This window comes from Parasteatoda tepidariorum, chromosome 4, assembly GCF_982258835.1.
Source record: "Parasteatoda tepidariorum strain Cologne lab strain chromosome 4, Ptep-v5.0, whole genome shotgun sequence".
Lineage (NCBI taxonomy): Eukaryota > Metazoa > Arthropoda > Arachnida > Araneae > Theridiidae > Parasteatoda > Parasteatoda tepidariorum.
Genome location: NC_141758.1, coordinates 71,058,053 through 71,068,810, shown reverse-complemented (window position 1 = coordinate 71,068,810; position 10,758 = coordinate 71,058,053). Strand labels below are relative to the sequence as shown.

Sequence of the window (10,758 nt, the reverse complement as noted above, 5' to 3'; positions counted from 1 at the left end):
ACTCGCTTAACTTAAAATCCTTAGATTAATTCTATGTTGATTGCAAAGGTACCCTTCTAGATTTAAGATGAGCAAAATCGTTAATCACTTCTTCAAAATCTATGGTATTGAGAATATCACATTCTATGGACATCAGCGACAAACTATTTAATCTCTCTTGAAGCATTGTACTTCTTAATTCATTTTTTATTCGTTTCAATTTGGAGAAGGAGCGTTCTCCGCTGCAGTTAGTTACCATCATGCTTAAAAATATTCTCAATGCAATTTCTACGTTAGGAAATGTGTCTTCAATTTTGTTTTGCTTTAATAGATTATATACTTCCTGTACACTGTTAGATGCTTCATTTTCACTCTGAACATTTATTAAGTATTCTTTTAAATGTTGACATTCTATTTCTAACTCTTTTTCATTTACATCTTCGTGATAGATTTGAGAAAATTCTTTGCATCCTTGTCGTATCTCTTCGGAATTCAGAGTTTTTAAGTGAAAAAATAAACTAAAACGTTGACTGACGATCTCATATGAACTTTGTCGCTGTTTTAGATGAACACTCAAGGTATCGATTATTGGGAGAAAGGTTTCTACGTTGAATCGCCCTTTTCCATTCAATTGAACTGATGGCGCAGAGCCATCAAAAAAACTCTGCCGTGAGCTTCTACGTCTTGTTCTTTGAGATAGATCCTTGTAGTCAGATTCTGGGTTATTTTCTTTGGCAGATGATTCGAAGTTATCAAATTTATCCCTGAGGTTAGTAATAAAATCATAAAGTGAAGTCAACAAATTGGTTGCAACGTCCAGTGTTATTGTTTCTTTCTGAAGATAATTACTTGTTTTGTCTATTCTTTCCAATATAGTGCTCCAGATTTCCGTCAGTATAATAAATTCTAGATTTCCCATTTTTCTAGACAGACTAAGGGCTTCGTCTCTTGTTTCTCGTGCCTGTTCAGTATCGTTTGCGATGGTGATTAAAGCTTCTAATATTCTTTTATAACCCCCATGCAAAGCACTTACTGCATCAGCTCGGGCTGACCATCTGGTTTGTGAAAGACTCTTAACAACTTTTTTTGAACCTAAATGTTCTGTTAACATATTCCATCTGTGGGTAGAGCCCGAAAAAAAGTTGTACACTTTCTGAACTATTTCAAAAAACTGTGATGCCTCCGGTACACACCCAGCAGCATGGACACCTACCAAGTTTAGTGAATGTCCTGCACATGGTATAAAGGTGGCAAATTCACATTTTTCCTTGATTCTTGTTTGTAGACCACTATACTTTCCCGACATATTTGAAGCATTGTCGTAGCTTTGTCCTCTGCAATCTTTTATGGGAATATCATGTATCTCTAAAAAATTTAAGATGGTCTCCGCTAAATACTTAGATTTATGTTCTTTAATAGGTATAAATTTCAAAAACCTTTCAACAGGAACACAGTCTTTTACGTATCGAATGATGAAAGTTAGCTGGTCAATATGAGACAGATCGAGCGTACTGTCAACGCTTATGGAAAAATATTTTGCTGATTTAACTTCATTTATAATTTTTTTTAGAACCTGTTTTCCCATTACTTCAATAAACTCATTACAGATATTTGCTGATAAATAAGAAATGTTACCCTTTCCAGGATTCCCAAATTTTTTTAAGTGATCTGCAAGAAATGGATCAAATTCACTCAATAATTCCACACAACCCAAATAATTTCCATTGTTTGGAGATCCTAGGATTTCATTGTCGCCGCGAAATGGAAGCCCTCTCGATGCCAAAAATTTTACAACAGCTACAATCCGTTTAAGTACGTTTCTCCAGTAATCCACTTCCTTTTGATGTTGAGATAATAAGTCTATATCTACTCTACCAACCGCTTTACTTCGTGCCAGATAAGTCATCATAGATTGCTTATGCGCTGGGCTATTTTCATGTGTTAAAATTATGTGATTAATATGCTTCCAATCATTACATCCATTCCGAGAGCAAAGATTAACATCAGTTGGGTTAAATAAGCAGCATGAAAAACAAAATACAGAGCATTTGGAAGGCGAATACAGCAACCATTTTCTTTCGACGCTTTCATTGTTCTTTAATTTGCGAATAAATAATGCTTTGTTGAAATATCTCGTTACTAATTTATTACCATCTTTGTATGTTCTGGATGCCTCGGAAAAGTCAGAATCTTTATTTTGAAAATATACTGGTCCCTTACGAATTAAAATTTCGCGATTTATTTCAACAAACTTTTCGTGAAAATAATCGGCGGGATCGTGCGATATTAATTCTTCTGTGTTGGAAAACTGCTGTTCAATTGACACAGTTGGAGTTGTCGGTTTTAGTGAAGTCACTGAAGTCGTTGCACTTTCGTCGTAGGAATAGTCGCTTTCTGATTCAATCTCTTTTTCAAAATTGGAACATGAAGGTTTAGAAATTCCCGCAATTTGTAATTGAGCTGAGTCATCATGTGGAACATTTATGAGTTGATTGCTACTTACAGAAGTTTCTCCAGTAGTAGTAGTAAAATATGATGTTAATTTTGGTAACTTTTCAATTACTTCTTTCTGATGTAGAGCTTTTTTCCTTTTTTCAGATCCACTAGGATATGACCGTTTCGACATTTTATATTATAATTCACTATTTAATTAATTTTATAACGAAAATATTCGCTAACACAAAACAGACAAAACGACGATTTAATCAAACAATACTATTTTTTTTATCAGAGCTCGAGCACAGTCAGTAACAAACTAACAACTACAAACAAAACAAACGCCACAACATCGCAGACAAATACTTGAAGGGAATTCCCGTTCGTCAAGTCAAACGACGATCGGGAATCGGGAATTCCCCTTTTTTGTCTTTGGTATTACGAATGACGTTCGAATAGGTTTCTTTAAGACATAAACCACACCGCATCAAATAATTCTTTTTTTAATTTAATAATTTTTTTTAAAATTGTATTCTTATACTTACATATAGGTATTTAAATTAACCTAAACATACTAATATCGGAAAAACTCATTTTTGAGAGAGAGTGGAGTATTATACCCTGTTTATTTATTAGTTTGATCTTTCTTTTTGACAGATGTCAAATCTGAAATCGATATAACTTTGCAACGACGAACAATATCTTCTTATTTTAATAATATTAAAAATTGATAATAATCATAAGAATAGACACACAACATAAAAGTACCTGTTAAGGACTCAAGCATTTTCCGAAAGTCTTAAGTGGTTTTTATTGCTTCGAGGTAAAATTTAAATAGAAAAACTGAAAACAATGGTTTCTTACCTACCCAATGTTTTTATGTCTAGTGCAATAAAATTGATTGACGAATGAATTTATTTATTTTGAATAGTTTAAAACATACATACAGCCACATATTTAGCCAACAAATTTTTTACACCAATAGATATTTTCTGTTTCCCATCACTGACCCATCTGTCAAAAAGTTCAAGCTATGTTGTACAAGGTATAGCTATCCGCATGCGGCAAACTAAAGCTAATATAATAAGCGTAGGTATTGTAGTAAGTCATTATCATCAGATTTTTCAAAATTAATGTTTTTCGGTAATAATGTATCGGTTATCATTTGGTAATCTGGCAGGAACTAGGGGGCCCCATTCGATCGCGGGGCCCTGGGCACGTGCCCATAGTGCCCAGTGGGGAAGAGGGGCCTGAACCTTACCAATACGCATAAAAACACTGAAATTTTTTTTCGGTCGTTTGAGAAAATCGGGTTGAGAAACACTGATCTAGTAAATAGATCAGTGCATTAAAATCGATCAGATACATTAAAATCGATCTATTCCAGTTCGATTTTAATGTATCTGATGGTATATTCAAAGTAGAAAGCTTTCTTTTTTTAAACTAGTTTTTAAATTCCTTCGTTCTGCAAGATGATAGTTGAAAATAAATTAAAAATAAAAGTACGTTGGAGCCTGAAATACCGGGAATTAGCAGTTTTATTCTAGAATAGACAGCACAACGGGTCTTTGATCTTATTTTATTAAATTTAATATTTTCTTTAATTGTCAAGTGAAAGAAAGACAAAAAACATGGGTATTCTACAGCGTGAATATATAACTATAAAATAATTACATTTTATAACTTGTATAAATAGTGTAGTTCTTATGAATAATTCAAGCGAATTCCTCAATTAATTTACTTTCTTTGTTTAGGGTGGGGCAAAACATGAGATACCTTGTACCGTTATGAGGAGATGAAGACGTTGTCCTTGTTGATTTCATATATAAATAGCCGATCAAGAATGGATAATTCACACAATTTAGTCTTTAATAACTCTTCAAAAATGATTGCCAGGGTAAGTACTGTTTTTATATACATTAGTTTGTTATACATTAGTTAGTTTTGTCGACAATTATTAACTCAGTTGAATTATATAACCAAAATCTAATTCTTTAAAAAAAATTACGTTTAGGTAACGAATAAACTTTTAAGTTTTGGAATAAAACTGCTTTTGCTAAAATTATACACAAGTTTCCTTTCTATTTCCTTTTAAATAAAATTATTTTTTTGTGTAATATTTTGCAGATTTAAATTTAGCGAATTAAATTAAAAATAAAATGGAAAATGAATCAGCTGAGATTTAAAAAAACCATTTTTTAACTAAGAAAACTTTAATCTTATTAAAAATTTGACAATAGTTTATTATAATGAAATTCAAGTGATATAATGAATTATTATATATTATTAGAATGAAATTCAAATTGCAATATATGTTTTAGTTATGACGTGTAACTGATCACGTATAACTGATCCAATATCTGTTTCCAAACAACCTAATACATTTTAACGGTCTTAAAAACTAATAATCGAATTTTGTATATCACATTTTGATTGCCTCATTATTTAAAAAAAGTTTTTGAAATATTTGTTTCAGAATTTATGATGTATAACTAAAAAAAAAAATCTTTTATCTTTGAAACTGCAAGAGAATTAACTTTCTTTACTAAATTCTTAAAGACAAGCTCTCTTTTTTTTACCTTTTCATTGTACAAGTTTTTTTAGTTTGAAATTTTTTTGTCTTCCTTGCGATGAAATAAATAATAATAATACAATTCTACTTGTCCATGCAGTCGAATACTAATTTATAAATAACAACTGTATTATGTTATTATACATTTATTATACATTAGTTTATTGTACATTTTGGAGATAAAACAGAATTATTAAACTTATTCATTATAGTTTTTTTTATTCAGTAATAAATACAAACTTTTCAGTAAATAAGTATTGTAAAATATACTTATGTATTACATTAAACTTTTTAAGAAAGATAATCATTTAAGTAATGTGAGAATTAGAGGCAGTCAGCTTCAAATATTCAAATATTTCAATACTGACTTTTAATTACAACTATTTGCTTCAAACTTATGTGATTTGTTTAAAATTCAATTTCTTTTGCAAATCACGTATTTAAAATTCTCCATATAAAGATAAAAGATGGCATGGTGATGAACTACGGTGTGAAAAAAAAATGGACTAACTTTTGACTTAATGATCCGATCTTCCCGTCCTTACTTATTCTTAATGGTTTAACGAGATGATCTCAAATCTATTAATTAATTAGTGCAGACGATAATTCAAGTTACAAAATCCGACTCAAAAGAGTACTGTCCCTAAATGAACATATTTTTTTTCGATAAATTTGGGATTTCTTACACCTAAAATGTTGGTAGTTGTCGCAATCTGGAAAATATGAAAGCAATAGCTTGGTAAGAAGAGCGGTAAAGAGCTTGGATCCATTAATGCTAGTTTTACTTTTTACGTATTTTACCATTTCTGGAAAACTTTTAAAGCACTTTTCACACAATTATGAGATCCACTTGTCAAAAGATAATTCCATGCAAAAAATATATTTAAAAAAATATCCATTTTTCTTATTATGATAAATAATAATTATTTTTCATTATGCTAAAATACAAAATGTAACGAAATCGGACAAATAGCTCTTGATAATTTCTTCGAATTTCTAAAAAAATCGTATTTTTGTTAGTCGTATTAAAAATATCAGTTTAAAAATCGTTTTAAAAATAATAAGAAACCATATTTTAAAAAAACTATTAATTATTTAAATTTTTTTTGTGATTATTAATAAATAATGGAAAATTTAAGGAGTATATTAAACATTTTTAATCGCAAAAAGTTCTCTAAAATCTTTCAGCTTGCTCTTCTTTTTGATGTAGTTGTCGCTACCAATGTAATTAAAGCACTTCAAGGCATGTAACTTTAAATTATGAAATACAAAATTTAAATCAAATTTGTCAAACAGTTAAGTTATCAAAAAATGGAAAAGTCGTATAATTTCATGTCATTGCTTACTTCTATATTTTGTGCATTGTACAATCCCAAAAATATTTTTCACAAAACATAATTATTGAAAATCTTTCAGCTTGCTCTCCTCTTTGCTGTGGTTGTTGCTACGAATGCCATTGGTCTTCCACTCGGACATGGCATTTTACATAGCACAGGCGTCAGTTCAAGAGCTCAAACTCAGGATGTAAGTAAATTGTTATTCGATGTAAACAGGAATTAGTTGATGCAGACTTTTTTCTGTCAGTTTGTTTTAAAGTAGAAAATAAAATTTTATTTATTTCATAGGCTTTTGGAAACTATGCTTTCAACTATGGCATTGCAAATGGAGCTGGAGCAACTAACTCAAGAGCCGAAGTAGGTGATGCCCATGGTAACAAAAGAGGTTCATACACTCTGGCTGACCATGATGGAAGGGCCCGTAGAGTAGATTACGTAGCTGATGCTCATGGATTCCGTGCTGCTGTTCATACCAACGAACCAGGAACTGCTGCCAGTGCCCCAGCTGCAGCTGTAATCAATAGTCCTTATGCTGCCCCTGTAGCTCCAGTTGCACATGCTGCTGCCGTACCAGCTTTATCTGCTGCTCCCTTGGCTGCTGTCACTTATGGTGGAACCATTGCTCACGCTGCTGCCGTTCCTGCATTGGCAGCAGCACCTTTAGCTGCTGTTGCCTATGGTGGAGCTGTCCATCATGGAGCAGCTCTTGGTCATGGTCTTGCTCTTGGACACGGTCTTGGACATGTACATGGTCTTGGTTATGCACATGGTCTTGGTTTAGGACATGGTTTTGGCTTAGGACATGGCCTTGCTCACTTGTAATTACCTAGACTATTTAAGGTATTAAATCTTGACTGCTAAAACTACACTGACTTACTAAAATCAGTTGAATATAAATATTTCCAGTATTAAACAATATAGTTAATAAATGAATCAGTGTTTTGTAAGCTTATAGCTTGATTGCTAATTAAAAGTCTATTCATGGTAATTAAAAGTCTTAGTCTTGGCTTGAAGCATTGCTCATTTGTAACAACTACACTCTTTTAGTTATTATATCTGAAATCAGACAAAACTACTCTGATTTTGTATAATCCATAAAATCAAAGTATAACTAGTATTAAAATTTATAGTTAATAAGTGACTTAGAGTTTCCGAAAAGGTAATTCTTTTCCCACATAATTCAACTACTACTTAATGCATGGTTGTTAAATAAAGATTTTTCAATAATTGATCGAAAAAATTTGAAGTGTATAATATTTTTCATCATTTCGTTCAGATCTAAAATTTGAAATACATACATTTGGTAAAGTTTTTTTTCTCATAGGCTTTTGTATAAAACGTTTAAAACTAGGACTGTTTGATTGAATTTAGATTGGGAAGCTAATGAGCTATATAAATGTAAATTTCCATTAAGCATGAACAATTTCTTTTAATATGTTTCGAATACGTTGTTTTTTATTTAATATCTTTAATTACTAATGTTAATTTTTAATTTACTCTGTGTTTTATTCCTCGTTCACAAAAATGAAAGTGCTTCATAAATATCGTCCAGAAAAATGGGTAGCAATTTTTACACTTTTATAAATATAATTAACTCTTTTTAAATATGGGTTATTATTTAAAAATGTTTCTTATGCAGTTTTTTATATTTGAAGTTTATGCTAATACTGAAAAATACTATTACTTTACAGGTTTGATCTTGAATTTGAATCTGTGATGGAAGATGATTTGTAACTTATAAGCCAAATATTTAGCCACTATAAATAGCTATCGATTAAGAGTGTCAAGTTTAAGTTATTTTGTGACAGCAAATGATAATAAATGTTTTTATGCAAAAATGATTACTATGTTTTTTATCCAACTTAAAGTTATAAAAAATTTTAAAATTTGTTTTCTAACAATAATTAGAGTACAAAAAATGTGATAAGTAAACTCTTATAAACTTTGAAGGTGTTGAATAACAATAGTGATCAAATACGCTGTACACTTAATATTATATTAACTTGAACCGTAATATCGTACTTTTTTTACTTCATTAAACAATACTGTGGTTTAACTTGGACAGAAACATAACGCAATTTAACATATTAAAGTTACAGCAAATTAGCACTTAATTATGATTTTATGTCGAACTGATTTAAAAAATCTGTACTAATTAATTTTATCTTCGGAATTAATGTCTGTGCTACAATTTTATTCTTTTTAATTCTTTTTTTTAATGATTTTTTTTCTTTTACACAGATTTAAATAAAACAATAGTTAAACTTTTTGAGGAATTATAGGTCTAAAATAAATTTACATTTTTGTAATATTAGCGATAGTTACTTTTAGTTTTTCTATAAATAAACTAAAAAGAAAAGCTTTATTTTCATTTTTAAGAATAATGTGCGGGCAATATTTTTTTAAAAAAGATACTTAATCATATAAGTATAACCAAAACATTCAAATCATGTTAAAATTATTAATAATGAAATATTTGAATCAGTTTATTCTGATCTTCATCTAAATAAAAATATGTAAATAGTATCAGTCATATAATATCAGTTGAATAAATAGTATCAGTCATATAATATCAGTTGAATAAATAGTATCAGTTGAATCAGTTTATTCTGATCTTCATCTAAATAAAAATATGTAAATAGTTCATTTACAAAAACAATGTAAATATTTACACAAAAGTATGTTAAAGGAAGCAAATTTAAGACGGAAAAAATTGTATTTTAACAATTTAGTTAATTTATAATAACAATATAATTAAATAATATAGTTATATTTACTATATTTCAACAATATAGTTAATATAATTGTATCAGTAAGAGTTTATTAAGAGGTATGGAAAAGCTAGAAATCTTTTTGTTTTCTTGCTAATTTGTTTTTTAAAATAGCAAATGGAGATAGGTTAAATTTTTAAATAACTTAAGAGTTCATTTCTTTCTCATACATTTAATTTTTTCATATATATTTCTGTTGAATATTACCTGCAATTATACCACTAAAAATTTAAAATGTAAAAGAAAGAGTGTATTGAATTTTATTAAGGTTGTTTTAAATCTTCAAAACATAATTTCGTCTCACATTCTTGTGGCTTGTCATTGTAATACAACGAAATTTCATTTGTTTTCACAGTAATATGCCCTTTTTTCATTTTAAAGAGATTGAACGAAATTTAAATTGATAATTAACAACTATTTGTATCAGTTTTAAATTTTTTAAAATTATTTTTGTGGAAGATTGAAAATGAGATACCTAATGTCAAGAAATTCTAGCTTTTGACAAACATCGAGACAGTTATTGACAAATTTAATAAGAAAATTAAAAATTGAATGTATTATTTACAGAAGAATATTAACTTTCAATAAAATTCACTTTAACTCATTTTTATCTCTGCTAGCATTCTTTGGGATAAAATAAACTCTAATTGAACTTTCCGGTTTTACAACAAAGATATGGAATCTATTTGGTTTCACAATGAATACATATAATCTATTTGGTTTGCAGCAAAATAGCAAAATATATATTGTTCCGAAATCAGCCTCTTACTCACCACAATTTGAATAACATTTGTTTCATAACACTGAGAAAAATATTTGTATAGTGAAGAAATTTCCTATAAGAAAACGAGAATTCTAGTAATTAACGCCGTAACTTTGGCTTTTATATAAATTATTTGTTAATTTTCATGTTTTTATGGTAATGGTTTATCAATGATTCTGGTAAAAAAAAAAATATAGTTTATTACCTACACATTTAACAGAATTATAATATGAAAACATAAATTGAACTGAAAAAATAGTTCCTAAGGTATACACAGAGAAAATCCCAATAAAATTAGTAGATAATTCTATAGAATTTATAATTTATTTCACCATTTATTTGTTAATTTTAAGCTTTTGCCTTTACCAAACATACCTTATAATCTGTTTACACAGCTGTGGTTTATTAAGAACGGAGCTTTATTTAAATTGTTGATAATAGTTTTTTACTTCTTTTCCTAATATATATGTTACCAGAAAAGTATGAAATCATATGAGCGATGATCATATGAAATCATATCATATGAGCAAAGTATGAATATATAATGCCTAGGCATTATATATAAAGTCTAAAACTAGTAGGCAAAGTATTAAATGATTCATATTTCACACATTGCCTAGGCATTATATATAATGCCGGATGCTATTTAGGCAAAGTATGAAATAAACGTCCTGATGAGGTTATTATGTAAATGATGTGCATGTTACTGTGAATGACCGAAATCGGTGGTTGTTGACTTTCACCGGTGAATGTTGACAATCACATAGTCGCTTTGGTGAATGTCCAAAATATTTATTACATTTGATATTAATTTATTCGTGGATATAATTACATTTATTCGATATTTTAATACTTACTGACGATAGATTAGAAGATAAATCAGTGTTTGGAGTATCGGGC

General features: G+C 29.3%; 1 protein-coding gene across 1 annotated transcript; it reads left to right on the top strand.

The window, feature by feature from the left end:
- Nucleotides 1–4,219: 4,219 nt before the first annotated feature.
- Nucleotides 4,220–8,162, top strand: LOC122271194 (uncharacterized). The gene is made up of 4 exons (XM_043051639.3): nt 4,220–4,312; nt 6,404–6,511; nt 6,613–7,164; nt 8,016–8,162. The coding sequence occupies exons 1-3, from the start codon at nt 4,259–4,261 to the stop codon at nt 7,144–7,146; spliced, it is 696 nt and encodes a 231-aa protein (XP_042907573.3). The 5' UTR covers nt 4,220–4,258; the 3' UTR covers nt 7,147–7,164; nt 8,016–8,162.
- Nucleotides 8,163–10,758: the final 2,596 nt, after the last annotated feature.

What these genes read in the sequence shown, in the direction of transcription:
- LOC122271194 (XM_043051639.3), top strand. Translation starts at nt 4,259, where the DNA reads ATGGATAATTCACACAATTTAGTCTTTAATAACTCTTCAAAAATGATT. An exon ending in CTTCAAAAATGATTGCCAGG is followed by an intron (nt 4,313 to 6,403) that starts GTAAGTACTGTT and finishes AAAATCTTTCAG; the next exon opens with CTTGCTCTCCTCTTTGCTGT. An exon ending in CAAGAGCTCAAACTCAGGAT is followed by an intron (nt 6,512 to 6,612) that starts GTAAGTAAATTG and finishes TTTATTTCATAG; the next exon opens with GCTTTTGGAAACTATGCTTT.